Here is a 25,803-nt window from a genome sequence, read left to right as displayed (position 1 = left end):
GACCCGTTATTGCCATCAACAAGTCAGACGCAAATTTGGTCAGATCCTGTTCTTTCTCGCTTCCCTCTGGGATGTTGATAATTCTCAAATTGGAGCGGCGGGACCGGTTCTCGAGGTCGTCCACTCGTTCCAGGAGCACCGTAGTTTGGGACTGTAGAGACTTCACAGCGGCTTCCATCTCGGTGAGTTTTTCAAAGTTTTCACCCACTGTGACTTCGGTTTTAGTCAGACGGCTGTTAAATGACGTCACCTGTTGTCCTAATGAATCAACTGATTGCTTCAGGGACTCAGTCGACTGTTGAATCAAAAAAGTCATATCAGCCTTGAAGCTATCGCGCTGTTTATTGAGGAGAGCCTCAATGTCGTTCTTGGTGACTGGGTCAGATTGACCCTCGAGTTCGGCTCTCTTGTCTTCCGACCCTGAAGCTGCTACGGCCGCCATGTTAGCTAGCTTAGCTGAGACGCTAGCTGCTCGAGTTGTTGCTGTTGTCGGCTTTGTCTTCGAGTTGGTCATTGCGTCGCAATAACCACAGTATTTCGCACAAAAAAAAAGGGTGCGTCAGCCAAAAAGAAAAAACAACACCGTAAAGTAGTTAGACTTAAAGAGTAGATGAAAAGTTTAACCGGAGCCCTCCTCTCGCACGTCTGTCTCCTACCTCATCAGACCGCTATATTGCTCCACTTTTGTTGAGAATTGTTGTAAATTCTTGGGTAGCAGGTTATAGTTTGCGTTGAACATTATTTTAGCTGTTAGTAAATGCACCAAATCATTGAATGTCAATATTTTTGATTTAATAAATAAAGGGTTTGTATGTTCTCTATATACAACATTATGTGTTTTTCTAACTGATCTTTTTTATAACACCATTAGTGAATGAAGTGTACTTTTGTAGTTGTCTACCCATATTTCTGCACAATAACTCAGATATGGTAACAGTCTGGAGCAGTACAGAATATGAAGTGATTTTTGGTCAAGTACATATTATTATTATTCATTATTGAAATATTTCTTGGCACTTTGTTGTATATATTTTACATGGGATTTCAAATTCATTTTCTCATCCATTATAAAACCTTAGATTTTTTTAGACATTGCCAGTTGTCTTTAAGGTAAAATAACAATTAATCAGAGCTGTTTGTCTACCTGACGGAGGAATTTAGTTAACAATAGAACTGGCACTCTTTGTTACTAAAAAAGTATTGTTTGTAAATCGTGAATTGGCTTGAATTGAGAAACGGTTACAAATTCAATAGTTAACCTAAGAATCACAATAGAATCATGAGGTGTCCAAAGATTCACACACCAAATATTTACAAATTGCGTGGAGGTGTGCATATTCAGAGATACCTAAGTCTGAATTTGTAGTCAGAATTCCATGCATAGTTTTATATATGTGACACTGGATACTTAATACTTTTGTCCATATAGTTATATGGTGACATTTACATTTGATATGCCATGGGTAACCTGGTGGTCTATGTGCTTAGCATGCCTGCCTCACAGTCTGTAGGTGCTTGGTTTGAATTCTGCCTCCAACCCTTCTGTGTGGACTTTAAATCCGGTCAGCTTCTACAGTCTTATCCCTTGCATTCTGTAGGAAATTTTTAGCTCAAAAAGTGTTAGCCTGACTCGTCATCTGTCAATACAATATGTGCTATTAATCCAACAGGAACTAATTTAAGGCATACCTCACTCGCCCACTCAAAATCACCTGGGAGAGTCTTCACTATTAAGAGGTTACTTGGTAGAAAATGAAGAAATGAATACGTTGACCATCTTGTGTTTGCTATTAAAAATCATCCCACATTTTTGTTTCGACAATAGACAATAATCAATTGAAGTTTAAACTAACCTCTGTCTGCAGAGTATTTGCACGTTGCTCCTTAGCATTGAGTGACTCCTTTAGCACTTCAATGTGTTGCTTGCAGTCCGAGTTCTGATTGGTTAGTGTTTCCAATTTGGTCTGCAGGGCTTGCATCTCGGACTCCTTCTTGTTGAGCTCGAGCTTCAGCTGTTCTATCTGACAGACGCACACAAACATGTGGTTAGTCATTCAAGAGGGCACAGAAATGTAAGCATACAATAACACATTTTCTTATTATTACACTATGGCAGACAAATTCCCAGAAGCGTAAATCATTTGTGAATGCTTTGCTTGTTCTTAATGTTGAACAAAACAATGGGAAGCAAACTTAATCCAGGAGATAGAAACATACAATCACACAATATGTTTTCCCAACATGTAAAAAAATCCCTTTCCTTCCTATCCCTTCAGAATTCAATAAAATGTGGACATCAAGAGGTCATGTGGAGCATCAAACACTTGATTGCTGATATTTAGCGCCACCAATTGTTTCAGCTAAAGATAAATACATGAGAAATAATGCAGAACTGCATGAGACAGCATAAACAAAATATTCACAGCGGAAATGAATAGCTGGAACAGAGAGAGTTTTCTGTGCTACGTTCAAAAGATTGTCATCTCATGACTTCTGGTGCCAAAAATGTACAAAGCTGATTGGGAGAGAGATTTCTGTAATTGTTGTAAAATTAAGACTGGACCAGTGCTTGCTTCCAAATACTTGCCCTAAAGAGTAGGAGCCAAAAGGAAGAAAAGACAAGGTAATGGTGAGGTCAGAGAGCACCAAATATTAGAGGAAACAAAAAAAGAATGGATCAGTGCAAGACTAACAGTAATATGCTCAAATGTTAAAATTCGATATTGCGTTCGATATTGACTAATATGAGTACTTTCTGCTTGATCAGTGATCCAGGATTGCTGAGGAGAGAGTAGGAAGGTGGGCACTGGTCTGATAGAGGACCCAAATGGGGATGAATTTGTCTCTAAAGAGACAAATTTAAGAAAGCAAACATTTTTTTTGCCAGTTCTTTTTTCAGAGCAAAGAGAAATATTGTCACCTTGGTTCTCTCAAATCAAACACCTCTAAATTAGACACCACCACATCCATTACCAGGCTGTACCGTATAATCTTCAAATCATTACATTTATGCAAGTGTTTCTGTCTTGCGAACACAGAAAGCCAAAGTACTGGACTGTTAGCTAGGTTTATTGTTTTAGTTTTCTCTTGAATTGAATACCCACTGCTCTGACAGCCCCATTCATAAGAACATCTAGTCAGTAATTGAATTAGGAAAAGACCCTAATGCACTGACAAATGAGCCATTAAAAAAAAAACAATGACTCAAAAAGAAAAAGTTTCACAATGGTCTGATTCATCATTGAAACAATATACGTTCTCCAACTTCTGACGAAAGAAAGTCCCCACCCTCAAAAAAATTGGGTTTTAACATTTTGCTGAGGAAGACCTTTAGTGAGTCACAACTGTATAGCTACGATTACAAATTTGTGTGCACATATTGCAAAAAATAAAAAATAAAATACACATTTCATTTGACAACTGTGTTCTTTTACATATTCACAATTTGCACTGTGTATGAATGAAAGCCCCTGACTGATGACCAGTCCTGGATGTAATCAGCCTTTCGGTCAAGGTAAACTGGGATCAGCTCAAGCTCTCCTTAAATGGAAAAAGAACTGTGGGTCCATACTGTATGCTGCTACCCAATACATAATCCTGCGTTCGCTACATGCAACTAACTGGTTCTTGGACTGTTATTACTAAGTTTTTTCTACCAGCATGCAACACTCAGGTCACACAATGCAGAGCTGTCTAAAATATTCTACCTTGGACTTCATGAATTTAGAATGGCTCTTGTAGACCTCCACCTGCTTGAGCTCATCCTGCCTGTCATCAGGATGGAGCAGGCTGCTGGTCTTTAACATCTGGACTTCATCTTCTAAGTCTCTGATATTCCGCTCCAATGAAGAGATCTTGGTGTCCTGCATCCACAACAGCAGGCAGGCAAAGAATGAGATTTGACTCTGATAAGAGAACATCTGTCTTATGTGTCAGCGATTAAGCACTCATCTTTCTTACAAGCTGTCCATTTGATCATCTACACTAGGGCTCACCAACCTTTTTGAAACCAAGAGCTACTTCTTGGGTACTGATTAATGCGAAGGGCTACCAGTTTTATACACACTTAAATAAGTTGCCAGAAATAGCCAATTTGCTCAATTTACCTTTAATATATATATATATATATATATATATATATATATATATACATATATATATATATAAATGGGTATTTCTGTCTGTCATTCTGTCGTACATTTTTTTTCCTTTTACGGAGGTTTTTTGTAGAGAATAAATGATGAAAAAAAACACTTAATTAAATGATTTAAAAGAGGAGAAAACACACACACAAAAAAAAAATTAAATTTTGAAACAGTTTACGGATCTTCAATTTCGACTCTTTAAACTTCAAAATTCAACCGAAAAAAATTAAGAGAAAAACTAGCTAAATCACATCTTTTTGAAAAAATATTTTTTTTTTTTTTTATGGAACATCATTAGTAATTTTTCCTGATTAAGATTAATTTTAGAATGTTGATGACATGTTTTAAATAGGTTAAAATCCAATCTGCACTTTGTTAGAATATATAACAAATTGGACCAAGCTATATTTCTAACAGACACATCATTATTTCTTCTAGATTTTCCAGAACAAAATTTTTAAAAGAAATTCAAAAGACTTTGAAATAAGATTTAAATTTGATTCTACAGATTTTCTAGATTTGACAGAATAATTATTTTGAATTGTATTCATTATAAGTTTGAAGAAATATTTCACAAATATTCTTTGTCGAAAGAACAGAAGCTAAAATGAAGAATTAAATTAAAATGTATTCATTATTCTTTACAATATTAAAAAAACATACTTCAACATTGATTTAAATTGTCAGGAAAGAAGAGGAAGGAATCTAAAAGGTAAAAAGGTATATGTGTTTAAAAATCCTTAAATCATTTTTAAGGTTGTATTTTTTCTCTAAAATTGTCTTTCTGAAAGTTATAAGAAGCAAAGTAAAAAAATAAATGAATTTACTTAAACAAGTGAAGACCAACTCTTTAAAATATTTTCTTGGATTTTCAAATTCTATTTGAGTTTTGTCTCTCTAGAATCAAAAATGTCGAGCAAAGCAAGACCAGCTTGCTAGTAAATAAATAAAATGTAAAAAATAGAGGCAGCTCCCTGGTAAGTGCTGCTATTTGAGCTATTTTTAGAACAGGTTAGCGGGCTACTCATCTGGTCCTTACGGGCTACCTTGTGCCCGCAGGCACCGCGTTGGTGACCCCTGATCTACACCCTCATGACTAAGATGGAGAAGTATGCTGTCCGAAAGGCTATTGTTCTTGGACTATCATACAGTTAGAAAATAGAAAGCTATGGATACAACATAGACTTCATCTTAAAAGTTACAAAACATTACTATGCGACCACTTGCACTTCAGAATAACCATTGTGTGTGACACAATCAAAATTGTCCTTGTTAAAAACACAGCACTACTTTTGTGTGTCTAGTAAAATTGTTAGATGTTTGAGTTCAACTCATGAAAAATGGGAGCAAAAACAAGTGTTGTGTTTAGATTTTTGTTCAGTGTAGCTTACCACTACCAATGTTTGAGCAATACAACACGTATTTGGTTAAACATAACTGACGCGTACTACTGTATGCAAGCATGTTTTTTACGAGTCAGTCATAACGAAGGACAGAGTTCCAGATCTACAGTATCCAAACTTAAAAAACTGTCTTCTTAACTTTCCACCATCCTACAATCTTTCGTCGAACAGAAATTCCCTTCTTTCTCCCTACGAATACAGTAACTTGCAGTATTCTAGTATTAGAGCAACAATTCCAATCACATATTTCTGTAGTAAATTGCTTGTAGCTAAGTAAGCAACAAACATTTAGCTTCTGTGTTATAGCTGGTTAGATGTACAAAATCAGAAACATAACACATAGGTCCGGAGGTGGGTAGAGTAGCCAGAAATTGGACTCAAGTAAGAGTACTGTTACTTTAGAGATTTATTACTCAAGTAAAAGTAAGGAGTAGTCACCCAAATATTTACTTGAGTAATAGTAAAAAGTATGTTGTGAAAAAACTACTCAAGTACTGAGTAACTGATGAGTAACCTGTTCGTTTAATGACGACGGCAACAAATAATGCACAAAAACATAAAAATAGCAATAAGCAAATTCAGAGCCATGAATATCTCTTAAGCAACTAAAACAATAATATATTTTAAATAATAGTACATTAAAATAAAAAAATTAAGGCACATTGAGCCAGAATAACTTAACAGCACCATAGGCTCAATAGGCATTCATTGATTGATTGATTGAAACTTTTGTCAGTAGAGTGCACAGTACAGTACATATTTCATACAATCGACCACTAAATGGTAACACCCCAATAAGTTTAACGTTAATCAATTACTTAATAAATGACCAAATCGAGGTGATCTACCTCATATATACATATACATACACACACACACACATATCATATATATATATTTATATATATATATATATATATATATATATATATATATATATATATATATACATACATATATATATATACATACATTTATATATACAGTATATAATTTATACTTATTTATTTGGCCGTTTTTGTTGATATGTTAAAGGTGTTTTAATGAATATACATGCGTGTTTAACATATACCGTAGATTTCTATCTTTCATGAAGGCAAGAATATAAGTTGGTGTATTACCTGATTCTGATGACTTGCATTTTAGTGTTAATAATGTCCACTTTTTCAAATGGAGGAGAAAAAAAGTTCCTCTTTTCCGTCTAATACCACATGAAAGTCGTTGGTTTTTGGTATCTTATTTGTCCAGCTTCCATATTCGTTTTTATACACTTTACAAGAAATACATTGGCGGCAAACTCCGTAGCTTGCTAGCTTGTTTGCTCTGGCTTTCGGAGACTCTTATTTTGTTAGCGCAGGCGCGATGGAGCGGCACTTTTATTGTGAAGACAGGAATTGGGCGATCAGTCTTTAGGCTTTTGACGGGAAGTACGGTTGAAATAAAAAGTGTCTTTTTTCCTTTACACTTTTGATTGATTGCTTGATTGGTAATTTTATTAGTAGATTGCACAGTACAGTACATATTCCGTACAATTGACCACTAAATGGTAACACCCCAAAACGTTTTTCAACTTGTTTAAGTCGGGTCATGTGACCGCCTGGCTCTGTTTGATTGGTCCAACGTCACCAGTGACTGCATGTGATTGGTGAAACGCAGGCATGCGCAGATCCTACTTTGAAGCTCTGTCATAAACCAAAACAAACATTAACAGATCGATAAAAAAAAAAGTAGCGGGTAGCGAGCTGAATGTAGATAAATGGAGCGGAGTAAAAGTAGTGTTTCTTCTCTATAAATATGCTCAAGTAAAAGTAAAATTATGTTGCCTAAAAACTACTCGTAGAAGTACAATTTATCCCAAAAGTTACTCAAGTAAATGTAACGGAGTAAATGTAGCGCATTACTACCCACCTCTGCATAGGTCCAACTCGCCTTCAGATAGACGAAACGAAAAGAGCCAACACCACATTGCCAGTCAATGAAGTACACAATATTGTGGAGTGTAAAAAATGTAGTTTCCGTGCCTGACTGTGTTCACTATACAGAATAATTTGAACAAGGGATCTGAGCACTAAAGATCGATTGTTTATCATCTGCACCGATATTTGGCATTTTGACATATCGGCATTGTCCCACCCACGGTGCCATCTGTTTGGTCAGGCAAAGTGCGCACGAAAAAGAGAACGCCAATCAGAACCCGAGGCATTTTCTGTTGGTTAAGCAAACCATGTACCAGTAAGAGACAAAGCCATTCAAAGCCAAGGGTTTAGGCAGGTTCATCAAACTCATGGCGGGGAAAGTGTGTCTGCTTCTGCAAATTAGGGCTGCTAAAATAATAGAGCATTTTAAAACCCTGCTAAAAAATCAATATTTTCATAAGCATTCCGCAAATAACACCTTGGTTTTATATTGTTTTTACCTCAAGAGTTTTTTAACAAAAATATGCTGTTATTTGATACTGCTTACTATATCACTCATTTTTTTATCGCTTTTATTGTGCCCTGTGCAGCACTTCGGTCAACTTGAGTTGTTTTAATGTGCTATATATAAAGTTTGACTTGACATGACGCAACACAAAATTGGAAAGCTCTCAAAAAATTGTAATAAACATCTCAGTCTTCTACATGTCACAACTTGTATTATTTTTTCTCAAAAATTTTAGTGAACACAAACGCCGGCTTTGCTAGCTCGTAGTACCTCACGACTTGCCTATGAATCACTTCATATAAAGCTGACATGGAAACAGTCCGTTGCCATAGAAACATGTTTCTGTGATTGAGAGAGAGATTAAAGAACTCAAACTAAACTCAGTCTAGTTTTATTGCAGGGACACATAAACGACCAGTTTATATGCACATCAAATCTGATTTTTTTTTGCCCTCAAATGACACAGATCGGATTTCTTTCGCCAGTCTAAACGTTCCAAAGTGCTTCAAATCTGATCTTTTCATATCAAATTCAGGCTACATCCATCCACCCATTTACCACCGCTTGTCCGTCTCGGGGTCGTGGGGCTGCTGGAACCTATTCCAGCTGCACTTCGGAGAAAGGCAGCACACACTCTGGACAAGTCGCCACCTCATCGCAGCTGATTGAAATCGGATCTTTTCAAATGTGACTTGAGTCTAAACGGCAATGCAACGTGACATTTTCCCCAGCTTTGGGCGAGCTACGTCAGTCGTGTACGCAGGGAAAGATGCAACAGAAGTAGATACTTCATCACAACACAGCGAGGAAAGTCTTTGACGGACAAATTTTCGGTACATTGCTAGTCAATAGTGCGCAACGAATAGGCTATATGTAACATATGAATATTTATTTTGGTTCAGAAAAATAGCGATTGTTGAAGGACCAGAACTGATGCTGGGGCATATTTGCTTACAAGTGAATTTAAAATTAAAGCTAGCGTAGATCCACGCTGATGTACGTGCCTCCTTTACTTAAAGAGGAACTGCACTTTTTTGGGAATTTTGCCTATCGTTATGAAAGACATGAAGATGGATGTTATTATTTTGCATTCTAAATATTCAATGAATGCGATCAAAAGCCCGCTTACAATGGAGCCTATGTAAGCCGCTCAATTCGGCCTATAAAGCCCTTTAAAAAATCCTTTGAGGGTTTATATCCATGATGTAAGTATATATGTGATGTAGTAACAGGCACATTTGTAATAACATTTAATGTTTCCATATTTTGATTATTTTGCATGGCCCATTTATTTCAAAAGCATCACTACGTTTGCTTTTTTTTTTCTTCATCACTGATTACTGCTCACTGTAGACTTTATGAGAGCCAACAAACATAATAAAAGATCTCTTATTGTGCAATGTCTGCTGTCATTGGAATGCCGACGGCTAGGATGTTTAAATATTACCGTTTAGATCAGGGGTCGGGACCCTGTTTGGCTGAGAGAGCCAAAAAGCCAGATATTTTAAAATATATTTCCGTAAAAGCCATATAATATTTTTTTTAACTAAACACGTGCATTTTTAAGTAAGACCAACATTTCTAGAGTATAATAGGTCTCTTATTCTTTGTAATAAAATGTTTTCTTCTGAAGCTAACTGTGGAGGGGGCGCGGCCTGCGGGCCTGCAGCGACAGGTGCGTAGAAGGCCCACCTGGGCCATGTTATCTAATCACCTGTCGCTCTGTTATAAGCAGCAGCCAGGAGGAGAGACTGGGTTGGGGCTGGAAATACTATTGCTTGAAAGCAACTGAGAGACTTATTGAAAAATAAAACAATATTGTAACCCTGAAACAGGCTCTCATGTCGGTGCTTGGGGGTCTGAAGAACCCCCAGGAGGGCAAGCCCCCCACTAACCAATAATAAATAAATAACTTCTTACCTTTAACGCAACTTCTTCAACAGGTGCGGTAGAAAACAGATGGATGGATTAATAATGCATGAGAATGTTTTATATTTTGAACATTATTTTTAACACTGTGATTACAAGTAAAATTATTCATTACTTATCGTGTTAAGCAACGTCAGCTCAGACTCCCCTGTGAAGCAGGTGAGTCTAGTAGCAGCGGGGGCCGTCTACGTAGCAGACGCCAGCGGTGTGATCGGAAACGCGGATGCCGAGCGGGGCTTAAAACAAAGCAGAAGGCTAATCCCCACAGAACACCACTTCCCTCCATCCTGCAGCCGCATTTAAATGGAAGATGCGAGACTACTGGTCTGGGTAAGGAGTCAGTTAAATTAGAACAAGTTTTTTCTGCTTTGAGTGTTTCAGAGTTGGACATGTGTTTTACTGAGGTGGCTAACTATGATGCGTGCAGTTTATCAAAGCAACAAACAAACAATCGGAAAATCCCCGTTACTGAGGAGGCTAACCATGATGCGTGCAGTTTATCAAAGCAACAATCAAACAATCGGAACATTCCCGTCGTATCAATTCCTAGATATGGTCGTAATTATACTGAATGCACTGGGCATAATAAACACAACATTATTAATATTGCTACTACGGATAATTTGATCAAAAATTCCCTAAAACAGCCCACTACCTATAATATAGGTTTTTTAAACATAAGATCATTGTCTCCCAAAACGTTGTTAGTTAATGATATCATCAGAGACAACAATCTTAACGTCATCGGTCTCAGTGAAACCCGGCTTAAACCAAACGACTTTTTTGCGCTAAATGAGGCATGTCCTCCTAACTTTACACATGTGCATATTGCCCGTCCGCTTAAAAGGGGTGGGGGGGTCGCACTAATATACAACGAAAACTTTAACCTTAGTCCTAACCTAAATAATAAATATAAATTGTTTGAGGTGCTTACTATGAGGTCTGTCACACCGCTGCCTCTACACCTGGCTGTTATCTACCGCCCCCCAGGGCCCTATTCGGACTTTATCAATGAATTCTCAGAGTTCGTTGCTGATCTAGTGACACACGCCGATAATATAATCATAATGGGGGACTTTAATATCCATATGAATACCCCATCGGACCCACCGTGCGTAGCGCTCCAGACTATAATTGATAGCTGTGGTCTCACACAAATAATAAATGAACCCACGCATCGCAACGGTAATACGATAGACCTAGTGCTTGTCAGGGGTATCACCGTTTCCAAAGTTACGATACTCCCGTATACTAAAGTATTGTCCGACCATTACCTTATAAAATTTGAGGTTCAGACGCATGTTCGTCAAACTAATAATAATAATAACTGCTATAGCAGCCGCAACATTAATACGGCCACAACGACTACTCTTGCTGACCTACTGCCCTCGGTAATGGCACCATTCCCAAAATATGTGGGCTCTATTGATAACCTCACTAACAACTTTAACGACGCCCTGCGCGAAACCATTGATAACATAGCACCGCTAAAGTTAAAAAAGGCTCCAAAAAAGCGCACCCCGTGGTTTACAGAAGAAACTAGAGCTCAGAAATTATTATGCAGAAAGCTGGAACGCAAATGGCGCACGACTAAACTTGAGGTGCACCATCAAGCATGGAGTGATGGTTTAATAACTTATAAACGCATGCTTACCTTAGCTAAAGCTAATTATTACTCAAATCTCATCCACCGTAATAAAAACGATCCTAAATTTTTGTTTAGTACGGTAGCATCGCTAACCCAACAAGGGACTCCTTCCAGTAGCTCCACCCACTCACCTGATGACTTTATGCAATTCTTTAGTAAGAAAATTGAAGTCATTAGAAAGGAGATTAAAGACAATGCGTCCCAGCTACAACGGGGTTCTATTAACACTGACACGATTGTATATACGGCGGATACTGCCCTCCAAAATAGTTTCTCTCGTTTTGGGGAAATAACATTAGAGGAATTGTTACAACGTGTAAATGGAATAAAACAAACAACATATTTACTTGACCCTCTTCCTGGGAAACTGATCAAGGAGCTCTTTGTATTATTAGGTCCATCAGTGCTAAATATTATAAACTTATCACTTTCCTCGGGCACTGTTCCCCTACCATTCAAAAAAAGCGGTTATTCATCCTCTTCTTAAAAGACCTAACCTCGATCCTGACCTCATGGTAAACTACCGACCGGTGTCTCACCTTCCTTTTATTTCAAAAATCCTCGAAAAAATTGTTGCGGAGCAGTTAAATGAACACTTAGCGTCTAACAATCTATGTGAAACCTTTCAATCCGGTTTCAGGGCAAATTACTCGACGGAGACAGCCCTCGCAAAACTGACTAATGATCTATTGCTAACGATGGATTCTGATGCGTCATCTATGTTGCTGCTCCTCGATCTTAGCGCTGCTTTCGATACCGTCGATCATAATATTTTATTAGAACGTATCAAAACACGAATTGGTATGTCAGACTTAGCCCTGTCTTGGTTTAACTCTTATCTTACTGATAGGATGCAGTGTGTCTCCCATAACAATGTGACCTCGGACTATGTTAAGGTAACGTGTGGAGTTCCCCAGGGTTCGGTCCTTGGCCCTGCACTCTTCAGTATCTACATACTGCTGCTAGGTGACATCATACGCAAATACGGTGTTAGCTTTCACTGTTATGCTGATGACACCCAACTCTACATGCCCCTAAAGCTGGCCAACATGCCGGATTGTAGTCAGCTGGAGGCGTGTCTTAATGAAATTAAACAATGGATGTCCGCTAACTTTTTGCAACTCAACGCCAAAAAAACGGAAATGCTGATTATCGGTCCTGCTAGACACCGAACTCTATTTAATAATACAACTCTAACATTTGACAACCAAACAATTAAACAAGGCGACACGGTAAAGAATCTGGGTGTTATTTTTGACCCAACTCTCTCCTTTGAGGCACACATTAAAAGCGTTACTAAAACGGCCTTCTTTCATCTCCGTAATATCGCTAAAATTCGCTCCATTCTGTCCACTAAAGACGCTGAGATCATTATCCATGCGTTTGTTACGTCTCGCCTCGATTACTGTAACGTATTATTTTCGGGTCTCCCCATGTCTAGCATTAAAAGATTACAGTTGGTACAAAATGCGGCTGCTAGACTTTTGACAAGAACAAGAAAGTTTGATCACATTACGCCTGTACTGGCTCACCTGCACTGGCTTCCTGTGCACTTAAGATGTGACTTTAAGGTTTTACTACTTACGTATAAAATACTACACGGTCTAGCTCCATCCTATCTTGCCGATTGTATTGTACCATATGTCCCGGCAAGAAATCTGCGTTCAAAGGACTCCGGCTTATTAGTGATCCCCAAAGCCCAAAAAAAGTCTGCGGGCTGTCGAGCTTTTTAATTTCGGGCTCCAGTACTCTGGAATGCCCTCCCGGTAACAGTTCGAGATGCCACCTCAGTAGAAGCATTTAAGTCTCACCTTAAAACTCATTTGTATACTCTAGCCTTTAAATAGACTCCCCTTTTTAGACCAGTTGATCTGCCGTTTCTTTTCTTTTTCTTCTATGTCCCACTCCCCTTTGTGGAGGTAGTCCGGTCCGATCCGGTGGCCATGTACTGCTCGCCTGTGTATCGGCTGGGGACATCTCTGCGCTGCTGATCCGCCTCCGCTTGTGATGGTTTCCTGCTGGCTCCGTTGTGAACGGGACTCTCGCTGCTGTGTTGGATCCGCTTTGGACTGGACTCTCGCGACTGTGTTGGATCCATTATGGATAGATCTTTCACAGTATCATGTTCTCATAGTCATCATTGTCACCGATGTCCCATTGGGTGTGAGTTTTCCTTGCCCTTATGTGGGCCTACCGAGGATGTCGTAGTGGTTTGTGCAGCCCTTTGAGACACAAGTGATTTAGGGCTATATAAGTAAACATTGATTGATTGATTGATTGAGTTATCTGAGAGCCAGATGCAGTCATCAAAAGAGCCACATCTGGCTCTAGAGCCATAGGTTCCCTACCCCTGCTTTGGATGAAGAATGATCATCATCCTCAGAAAGGAACGGTATGGGAAAGGACCAGGTCTCTCTTTGTGTCGTTTTCGCCACCTTTAGGTCCTAAATGGCTATCAAAGTGTACTAACTTGTCGGAATAGATCTCCAGATTTATTCTGGCCAGGTGAGATGCATGATTTCTGACCTACAATAAACTTCCAGGGAGCAAGGAAGCGAGGACACACTTGACCAGTTGATCAAGTCAAAATTCTACATAGGCTTGTGATCACAGCGTGGCTGAAAATAGTTTTGTCTATGTTAGCGCTTATAATAATATCACTAATATTTGGTTAATATTTATATCACAAAATGTAAATGGAGTATTGTTGGCGGATTCTAAATTGTTATTTATTGGAATTTTATGGGCGAAATAGAGGAGCTGCAATTGGCTCCGCTGTGAGCAGACTTTCATTTACGATTATGTACAAGTTAAAATGCATTAAAAAAAATCCATCCGTCATCACCATAAGAATGTTGAACAATAGGCAAGTGCAGTTCCACTTTAACGGACATAAAAATATTACAACCCTCACAGATATATCTCATTATATATATCCATTTATACATTATCCATCCATCCATTTTCTTCCGCTTATCCGAGGTCAGGTCACGGAGGCAGCAGCCTAAGCAGAGATGCCCAGACTTCCCTCTCCCCAGCCACTTCGTCCAGCTCCTCCCAGCGGATCCCGAGGCGTTCCCAGGCCAGCAGGGAGACAGTCTTCCCAACGTGTCCTGGGTCTTCGCCGTGGCGTCCTGGCAGTCGGACGGGCCTAGGGCCTTAGATGTGGAGGAGGAGCGGCTTTATTTTGAGCTCTCCCCGGATGAAATAACTTCTCACCCTCTCTCTAAGGGAGAGCTCTGCCATCCGGCGGAGGAAACTCATTTTGGGCGCTTGTACCCAAGATATTGTCCTTTCAGTCATAAACCAAAGCTCATGACCATAGGTGAGGATGGGAACGTAGACCGACCAGTAAATTGAGAGCTTTGCCTTCCGGCTCAGCTCCTTATTCACCACAACAGATTGATACAGCGTCCGCATTACTGAAAACGCCGCACCAATCCGCCTGTCAGGCTCACGATCTACTCTTCCCTCACTCATGAACAAGAATCCAAGGTACTTGAAACTCCTCCACATGGCGAAAGATCTCCTCCCCAACTTGGAGATGGCACTACACCCTTTCCTTGGCAAGAACTATACTTAAAATTATTTTCATGTAAAAAAAACAAAAAACACAAATTTTAAATGTGTGGCGACCGAATCTATGGCGTCAACTTTTTTTTAAATTATTTTGTAGTATTAGCGACTTTTTAGTTTGTTTACAGCTTCCAGTCAACTTCCTTTGTTTACACTTTAAGGAACTGTGCATGCAAGTGACGTCAAGGCTAAATTAGAGCGACATTGGGGCCTGAGCGTGTTTATAGTGGAGCCTGATAAAGATCACATTTTACTAGAAGTGTAAACAGTCAGCTAAAATACCGATACCAAAATACTGGTATCTGAACAACCCTAGACCACTGTCAGAGTTTCTCGTTGCCTCCTCTAAACAGGCGAAACAGATACAGACACATGCCTGAATAAGATGGTCCAACACTGGCAACTAATACGTATGTATGAGGGAATGAAAGGTTCTGCCATGGACAAGTTCTAGGGTTGTTTAGCTGCTTGTGTTCATACATATGTTGAATGCTAAACCTTGGACGAGAAGAGAAAGTTAATTCAATAAATGAAAGCAGATTGCATGATGCCATCAGCACAAGAAACAGGCAACCGTGTAAGCATCTGACATCTATTACTATCTTACCCAGAACATGGTGCTGCAAATACCCTCCAGAAGCATGCACAAACCATGCAAATTTCCATGCACACTCACGGAAATATGTTGTGATTTTAACTCAGTTCAAACTACTTTGTATTCCTTTGATCAAATGCAACATCCCTCACAAAAATTGAATCAATTCCATTGCTTCTTGTGGATTTCTGTAAAATAAACTATACTTTATGGTCTTTGATGTGTATCCGCAGCACTCAAAGAAAAGACCCTCATAGAAAGAAGAAAGGATTGACTGATACACAGATTAATGGATTAATTCCAAAAAGGCACTGCATTCCAATGAAAACAGAAATATCAAGAAATGAGCACTGGCTACTGTACCTGCCATACAATATCTGGATCAAAACAGAATTGAGGTGTGGCATTCTGTAATCACAAAGTAAAAGTTCTCAATGCACATTACGGACATGGCAAACAGAATTGAAGTAAATTATATGTATGTAGCGCTTTTCTCTAGTGACTCAAAGCGCTTTACATAGTGAAACCCAATATCAATTACACCAGTGTGGGTGGCACTGGTAGCAGGTGGGTAAAGTGTCTTGCCCAAGGACACAACGGCAGTGACTAAAATGGAGGAAGCGAGGATCAAATCTGGAAGTTGCTGGCACAGACGCTCTACCAACCGAGCTATACCTTCCCCAATCCCTTTTTTGCCTTAATATTCATAGCATCAATGAAAGACAGTGTCGTTAAATACAATATGTTTTCTCATAGCAGCCCAGCCAGACTTGCAGTATGTCAACTAATGGTGTGTTTCACCTCCAGTTAACTCAGTCAAATCGAATCCTTCCCATAAGTATTTAGTTTTGACATGTCCGCCTTGCACATGTGCATTTTGTTAATAGGCAGGCAATGAAAAAATGTATGTGCTAAAACTAAATAGTGTGGTAGTGTGCGTGCATGTGCGTTTGTTTGTGTGAGAGAGATTGTGCTTGGGTGTGTGGTTTGCACACCTTCACATATCGGCTCAGGCGACTGCATTTTTCACAGCCCTAGTGACTTTAAAGCTTTGAGTGACAGCTTCCATATGTTACATTGGGAATTAACTGATCATCTGTACAACTGCATGGGTGAGTAATAAACTTCACTTGGCCATGGACACCAATGCAATCATCACTCGGCAACAGTGACAAAAACTTAGTTTTCCTTTGTCTGCATATGCGGACAGTGGCAACTCTTCCATTTCAGCTCACGTTACAGCAGAGCTATTAAATAATTAAAGTTGTGTGGTGGGTGATTAACAAATCACCCCCTGTATGCTCTAAAACAACAGTCAATAATTGTTTTCAATAATACACACCAGTAGGTGTACGCATTAAGCTAAACTATTAACAAAGTAGACATAGACATAGAAACTTATTTCAGGCATGAAATTCTCTCATGTCCTACCTTCATATCAAAGACAGTCTGCAAAGCCCTGGTCTTAGCTGGGTCAGACTGTTGGTTACGTCGATGAAGCTCTTGAGGAGGAACCCGATCAAAACAAGCTTGGCGGTTCATCATCTTTGTGCCACGTACTCAATGCCAACAGTCCTCGCACTTAATGAAAAGTTCTCTAACTGTTGTCTGTCAAAGAGCATGTACTGTTCTTTTACTTAAGCTACTTCTGGTCCGAACCTCACCCTAAGATGTATGCCCTCACCTCTTCACTTTGTTTTCTTCTGCTTTCTGTGTCTGTCCGTCCATAGATTGGAGACAAAAAGAAATAGAGGTTATATGATCTACAGTATAATACTCTCAGCTTGTCTCACTTATACGCTAGTCAGTCTTTTCCCTGGCTCTCTCAAAGATGTCTGTCACGTTTACATGTATGCAGCAGCACCTTCTGACTGCGCATGCTCTTAACTATCTTCTATTAATAATTAATGCTAGCATTTGTCTGGAATGATCCCAACACAAACTACTCAAACTAAGTAGGCACACACACAAATATTGTAGGTTACAACAAATAAAGGGTCCTACACTGAATTATTTTTTAGTTAAATCCGTTAAACTCTTGAAAGAATATTTATTACAGCTATTTGTTGTGGCTCCTGTGGGTAAACAGGACAATGACAAGACAGATGTCAACATGATTCAATGCAAACACTAAAGTAATTTCCTAGTTGTTAATAAACACTGGCCTGTCATAGTCACTCATTCCATCCATCCGTGTTCTATGCTGCTTATCCTCTCAAGATCATGGGAAAGCTGTAGTCTATCCCCATTTACACCTTCCATTAGTGCTCACCAAGAGCCCTTCTACAGTAACCGCTTGATAAGTCATAGTCTTGATTAAATCGACTGGTACTACATAATCTACATACATGCACTGTAGAGAGACCGGCTGCAAGAGAGTTAATCTGTCGGACAACACTTCCGATATCGGTTCTCAATTATTTTATTTAATGCCTCATTCTTTTATGGGGACAGAAATTTTTTTGCAACCCCCTGAAGTGATTTGCCATTGAGAACATATGTATTTTTGCAGTTCTACAAACCACTATGTAAGTTCCTGAAACCAACATTCTGCATACAAATACCTGATTATTAAATTACAGCCATGGTCAACCTAAAGGCCATCTATGCTTTCGAAATATTTTTATTTTTGTTATCGTCACCTATTTTCCTCGCCTCTGACTGCTTCTCCATTTTTTTTTTTTGTACTCCTGTCAGAAGTGTCTCCAGTGATGGGCACTAACAAGATACATGTAGTTAAGCTATGTAGCTTAAGTACATTTTCCAGTACCTTGGCGGTAACTTACCTACTTTTTTAACAAGTAGCTTTTCCTGTAGCTTTGCTACTTTTAGACCCATTTAGCTAGGTAGCTTACATCAAAGCTACGAGCTACAAAGAGGGAAAATGGACTGCGAATCCAGGCCGAAAAAATACGGAGAAAATACAATGATCTGGATAAATGACATCCATACGTAAGGAGAAAATCCATGATGATTGGTTCATGTTCGTATTAAAGGCCAAATTGGCTAAGTTTACGACGAAACATTGCGGACTGGCCAATCAGAGGCAAGATAAGCGGGTCATTGAAAATAGTTAGCATAATCGTAGCAGTTGCACACTCATGTCTCATGACGACGAGTGAGTCTGTCAAGCCGGGACATGGATTTGGGTTGCTTCTTTGATGCAGAGAGGATTTGGAACGAGCCAGACATGAGTTAAGGAACATATTTATTTATTTATACACTATAATACAAAAAGGCAAAACAAGCTCGGTGTCGGATAATAATCTATACTAAAACTTCCAACAAAAACAGCACAATAGCATGACTACAAATAAACAATAGATACTATAAAGATACACAACTAACCAAAAACTTGCACTGAGGCAAAAATACAAAAATCTTACGTGGCGTGGTCAAAATAATTAGCAGCGTGGCAAGGCTTGAAGGTTTGGCAAGGCAAGGTAATTGCGTGGTCGTAGTAAGTAAGCATCAGCAATAGCAAGCAAAGTTCCCAGGCCAATGAACAGAAAACTAATTATTTAAATAGTGGCTATGGTGATGAGAAACAGGTGCGGGACTGACGGCAGGGGCGTGACTTGAGGACCAGGTGGAAACTAATGCGTAACTATGGAGACAAACAAAACCAGGAAGTGCAAAACGGGAAACGAGAGTTCAAAAATGAAACATAAACATGATCAAACATAAAACTGATTACCATGCATGACAGAGTCAGAGACAGAGGGAGGCTTCAAGCTGACAACTCAAAAAATTATATTGTTGAAGGCAGGGCGTGGTCCACGCGCCGCCTGTGGGCAGGGCATTCGCAGGAGCGGGCTGGGAGCAGATGACAGGTGAGTGGATACCTCAGCTGGAACCAATTATCTAATCACCTGTCTCTTTATTAGCAGCGTTGGTGACCGCAGAGGGGGGCTGAAAAGCCAGAACGGGGAAAGACGGCTGGGCTGAAAAGCACACGAGCGAGAAGATAAGACGTTGAGCGAGAGAAAGACAGATTTGCTGGAAAATTAAAAGACTTTGTAAACTTGGCGACCGGCCTAGCTGTGCTCAATCGGTCCAAAAAGAACCCCACAACACAAGACGTCTACATATATACTTAAAAATGGCACTCTTCTGCAGATTAAATTTTTCTTTTAGTAATGAACAAGACGTCCAGGAAACACGAGACCCACAATAATGTGTGTCCCTAGCCATATTTAGACAAATGCATGCGTTTAGAGAAAACAATGCCCAAAACCTTAGTTTTTAGTTGTTTACTATGTGATCTGAAATCATAACTGCTCTCTTCATCGAAGACATGGAACACAAAATTAGGAACACACACAAGCTGACAGGAGGGATGGAGACGCTCAGTGATTGGAAAGCTACCTGGAAAATGGAGCTTCAAGTTGCTCTCGATTAAATGTGGCTAAGCTACAGGGAAAGGTACTCTCAGAATTGCAGTAAGCTTCACTACAAGCTACACTGATAAAGTAGCTTGCCACATCAAAGTTTTATTTAACGGCATTCATATCTATTGTCCCACATGTCCCACGAGAGCACAGTTTTTTTTTTTGTTAAGATATAGATAGATGCTGTTATTTTAACTGTAGGTAGAGAAAATTTAAATATTTTAGGGGTGGGCCAAAGAAAAGGCAAACTAAAATAAAAAGATACAGTAGGGTGGCCCCATATATGTAGTTGTAGGGTGTCCCCAGCTAAATAACAGGTAAATGATGGTAATAGAGCCGAATTGGGTCCATTGTAGACGCTGAGTTACATCAACATTGATATTATACATGTGGGACAATAGATATGAATGCCGTTAAATAAAACTTTGATGTGGCAAGCTACTTTATCAGTGTAGCTTGTAGTGAAGCTTACTGCAATTCTGAGAGTACTTTTCCCTGTAGCTTAGCCACATTTAATCGAGAGCAACTTGAAGCTCCATTTTCCAGGTAGCTTTCCAATCACTGAGCGTCTCCATCCCTCCTGTCAGCTCTGTACAAACAGGGGTTGATCTGCTAAAGATTGGTGTGTATTACTTGCAAACTTTATATCCCATGCAAAGCTACTAAGTACGTGTCCAGTGATTTGCGTGTCTTAAAGGGGAACTGCACTTCTGTTCGAAATGTTGCTTATCATTCACAACCCTTGAGAGAGGAAAACGCATCTTTGTCTTTTTTTGTGCAATCTAAATTGGAAAAAAATGGATGGTACGACGTGGCTAACAAAAATGATGGAGCCTGGACCAAACGCGCAAAAATGTACTACATTTTATTAAAAAAGATTGCAACAGCGCTACTTGTATTAATTGCACCTGGGGATAGATTTATTGGCAACACTAAATTTACCCTAGTGTGTGAATGTTGTCTGTCTCTGTGTTGGCCCTGTGATGAGATGGCGACTTGTCCAGAGTATACACTGCCTTCCGGCCAAATGCAACTGATATAGGCTCCAGCACCCCCCGCGACCCCAAAGGAGACAAGCGGTAGGAAATGGATGGATGGATGGATGGATTGTTTATTAACAGGAGGACATATGAGCAATATGTTTAAACATTTAAACACAGCATGCAATAATTATAAATGAAAGGCACATTTTTAACTGCTACTATTTAATCCCAACAACAGCATATATATATATATATATATATATATATATATATATATATATATATATATATATATATATATATATATGAAATTCTTGACTTGGTGAATCTAGCGGTAAATATACTCCTCCCCTCTTAACCACGCCCCGGCCCAACCACACACCCCACCCCACCCACAAACACAGATTGCAATCTAACAAAGGTCTTAACTCATTCTCTTTCTATGCCACATCCATGTGGAATGCACTCCCAACAGGTATAAAAGCAAGTGCATCTCTTTCCTCCTTCAAAACCGCTCTAAAACAACACCTCCTGGCAACTTCAACCCTTTACTAATACCCTCCTCCATTCACATCCCATCTCCCCGGATTGTAAATAACCGAATGTAAATAATCAAAATGTATTTCTAATGTATATACTTGCTCTTATGCTATCTGAACTCACTATGTTCTCTGCTGGCTGTACATATCCTACCAAGTAAGACCTATACAGTTTCAATGTCCATTTCTCTATTGGTGCACTTGTTGATGACTGAAGTACTGATATCAACCAAAGCGCCTCATCCCACCCCCGGATTGTAAATAATGTAAATAATTCAATATATATACCATGATGATTAACTTGTGTGATGACTTTATTATGCTGATAGTATATATTTGTACCATGAATTGATTAACGTGGACCCAAATTTAAACAAGTTGAAAAACTTATTCGGGTGTTACCATTTAGTGGTCAATTGTACGGAATATGTACTGAACTGTGCAATCTACTAATAAAAGTTTCACTCAATTAATCAAAAAAAAAGAACACTTTCAAAGCTTCAACAATTAGTTTTCTCAGTTCCCAAACTTTTATTGAGTGGTGTTAAAAGAGAAGGTGATTCAACACAGTGGTTAACCTGCCCTTTTCCAACTACTCTGGCACGTGTTTCAGCCATGAAATCCTAAGTTAATTATTATTTGCAAAAAAAAAAAATAAAGTTTATGAGTTTGAATATCAAATATATTGTCTTTGTAGTGCATTCAACTGAATATTGGTTGAAAAGGATTTGCAAATCATTGTATTCCATTTATATTTACATCCAACACAATTTCCCAACTCATATGGAAACGGGGTTTGTAGTCCAGAATTGGATGTTTAGAGAGCCGAAGAGCAATTCCCCTTTAAAAGGTTTGATTGATGGTAAAGTGTGATGATTGACCGGTGAAACCTTTTATTTGGCTATTGTTTATTGCCGTGCACAAAGTCAGAACACCGGATGCTACTACAGAAAAATAAATTAAAGTTGCAAGCAGTGATGGACTGGACCGAGTATATATGGAAGTGGCTGAGGAGAGGGAAGTCTGGGCTTCCCAGATATAAGTTAGAACAACACACTACTTTGTATTATATTTTAGTTTTTACCTTCCATAACGTGTCTACTAACAGATATAAGTTAGAACTACACACTACTTTGTATTATGTTGTAGTTTTTATCTTCCAAAACGTATCTACTGACAGATATAAATTAGAACTACTTTGTATTATAAATGTTGTAGTTTTTATCTTCCATAACATGTCTACTGACAGATATAAGTTAGAATGAAAATACATGGGTACAGCTAATAGCTACTATTAGCAGATAGACCTACCAAATCGGCACATAAAAAGTGCAGATGGCCTTAAAACTCCACAACAGTCAGGCACCATATGTAAGTACCCAAAATAAAGACTCGACATACAAAGAAATTCAATTAGAGCAGAAACATAGGAGGCAACGGGATTAAAACCCAATGCTAACCGCCCATTGAAAATACATGGGTACGGCTAGTAGCTACTATTAGCAAACAGATAGAATTACCAACTAAGTGTAATAACTTAACATTGACACACTCTTTCGTTGCAACCCGGCCCTGATGGTCGGCACCTATAAGTTTACAATCAGTTGTAAAATGTTGGACAGTCGTTTTTACGATAAGCAGGCAAACGACAACTTTAAAACATACCGGCTTAGCTACGGCACCTGGCAGCCATCTTGGTATAGACGATCACAGCCCCCCCCCCCCCTCCCCTCACGAATGTTGGTGCGTGCGCACCAGCAGCAGAAAAAAACGGGAAAAAAAAATGTCCCCCTCTCTGTGTCTGCGCACGGCGGTCATCTTTGAAATGGTTTTCAGCGCAGCAGTTCTTTGAAGGCTGATAAAATCAAAACCGTAGCAGTAATAATAATAATAATAATAATAATAGATTAGATTCATATCGCGCTTTTCTATTATTAGATACTCAAAGCGCTCACAGAGAAGTGGGAACCAATCAATCATTCACACCTGGTGGTGGTAAGCTACATCTGTAGCCACAGCTGCCCTGGAGTAGACTGACAGAAGCGTGGCTGCCAGTTTGCGTCTACGGCCGAAGTGTCCTGCCGAGGGACACTACAGCAGCGATTTGGATGTCAATAGGCGAACCTGCAACCCTCAGGTTTCTGGCACGGCCGCACTACCCACTACGCCATGCCGCCCCAGTAATTAAAACTCTTTCATCAACTTTTAATCAGAAGGGTTCAATCTCTCTCCCGTGGTAGTTTGAAGCCGACACGACAAACACGCTCAGAGGAGATAATGTTTGAAAAAAGGTGACCAGTTTTTAAAAAACTTTTGTTTTGAAGGGGGAATTGCAAACTTCCTGTTGATTTTTGCTGGGGGTTATCAATATATGAAATGTAGGTCTAAGTGAGACCTACATAGAGGTTTTATGTCTCTACGACATTCGTACTGGAAGTTACAGGCAGTTTTGTCTGTGTTTTCTTCCTAGGAGCAGTTTTGTCTGTGTTTTATTCCTAGGGGGCGTTAGAGCGCAATTTTGAGTTTTTGGGTTAGGTTTCTTGATTAAATTGCAATTTTCGCCTGTCCTGATGTGTGTGTCCTGTTTGGTGAGGTTTGAAACATGTTAAGGGGGTCAAATTACAGCTCAAAGAGGCAAATGGTGAGTGTTTTTACAAAATGTTGGTTTTGAAGGGGGAATTGCAAACTTCCTGTTGATTTTTGCATAAGGGTGTCAGTGTAAGAAGTCTAGGTCTGAGTGAGAGCTACATGGGTTTTGTTTCATGTCGCTACGACATTCCTACTGGAAGTCACAGGCAGTTTTGTCTGTTTTCTTCCTAGGGGACGCTAGAGCGCAAATTTCAGTTTTGGGGTTAGGTTTTTTGATTAAATCTCAATGTTTGCCAGTCCTGATGTGTGTGTCAAATTTGGTGAGTTTTGAAGCATGTTAAGGGGGTCAAATTACAGCTCAGAGCTGCGGAATAATAATAAAGAAAGAAAGAATAAAACGCTAGAAATTCAATAGGGTCCTCTGTCCCAAAGGGACATTCGGTGCCTAATAAATTCTCAGATGAAACAGTCTTGTGAGTCATTTCTAATTTGCTACATAGTAAAAGTTAATGTAAACTTTTGAACTATTCAATATTATCATTGTCAAAATGCTAACAATCGTATGTGTATGTAGACAATTGTAAGCTTTTCACTATAGAAATAACCATATGCGGTTGGACATAGGTATTACATTTTGTTTACGTTGCCCTAAAATGCCATTAAAAAGCATGAAATTAGATTTGCTAATACCCATAGAAACCCTGATTGTATTAAACAGGCAAAATTCATAAGATTTAATTATGGTGTAATGGTCCATTCATGTCAGCAGTTAACTTCAAATGTGAAACTAATTTGTGACATTGACTTATTTCATGCAAAGTGAGCTATGTCATGACTATTTGTTATAATTCTGATCACCGTGGCTTACAGTTTTTGAAACCTTACATTTTCTGAGATGTTGAATTCAAAGTTGTCATAAACTGTAGGCCATAACCATTAAAACTATAACCAATAAAAGCTCGATGTACCTCACGTTACATGTTATAAATTAATGTCACACGCTAAAACATTTTACATTCTTGGGTAATTTGCACGATTCAATTCTACAGAAGAATATTAGTTTCTTACATCAATTTCCCCCCAATTTTTTTTTTTCTCCAATGCCTCTTGAGACCTCACTGTAGGCTTTGTAAGATCATGTTACCTCTAAACCAGTGGTTCTTAACCTGGGTTCGATCGAACCCTAGGGGTTCGGTGAGTCGGCCTCAGGGGTTCGGCAGAGGTCAAAACACACCCAACTCATCGTCTCAACAAAAAATTCTCTCTATCGGCATATTACAGATACGGCAACAGCAGAAGTCACACTGATTTGCAGGTGGGTAATTTGTTGTCAGTTTATGCAGTCTAGTGTGAGTTTTGTTCTTTGAACAAGGTGATGTTCATGCACGGTTCATTTTGTGCACCTGTAAAAAAACATGGTAACACTTTAGTATGGGCTTCACGGTGGCAGAGGGGTTAGTGCGTCTGCCTCACAATACGAAGGTCCTGCAGTCCTGGGTTCAAATCCAGGCTCGGGATCTTTCTGTGTGGAGTTTGCATGTTCTCCCCGTGAATGCGTGGGTTCCCTCCGGGTACTCCGGC

General features: G+C 39.2%; 1 protein-coding gene across 2 annotated transcripts in view; it reads right to left on the bottom strand.

Annotated features, from left to right (window-relative positions):
• Positions 1-25,803, bottom strand: part of LOC133555033 (ELKS/Rab6-interacting/CAST family member 1) — a 488,824-nt gene that overhangs the window by 432,234 nt on the left and 30,787 nt on the right. For both annotated transcript variants that reach the window (XM_061904451.1, XM_061904452.1), the window contains exons 4-5: positions 3,708-3,863; positions 1,854-2,021 (exon numbers count right to left, since the gene is read on the bottom strand). In XM_061904451.1, the coding sequence (XP_061760435.1) occupies positions 1,854-2,021; positions 3,708-3,863 (324 nt within the window). The remainder of the gene's footprint in view (positions 1-1,853; positions 2,022-3,707; positions 3,864-25,803) is intronic.

The sequence above is a fragment of the Nerophis ophidion genome, linkage group LG06, assembly GCF_033978795.1.
Source record: "Nerophis ophidion isolate RoL-2023_Sa linkage group LG06, RoL_Noph_v1.0, whole genome shotgun sequence".
NCBI lineage: Eukaryota > Metazoa > Chordata > Actinopteri > Syngnathiformes > Syngnathidae > Nerophis > Nerophis ophidion.
Note: the sequence above shows the minus strand (reverse complement) of the source record. Positions and strands in the feature narration are given on the sequence as shown.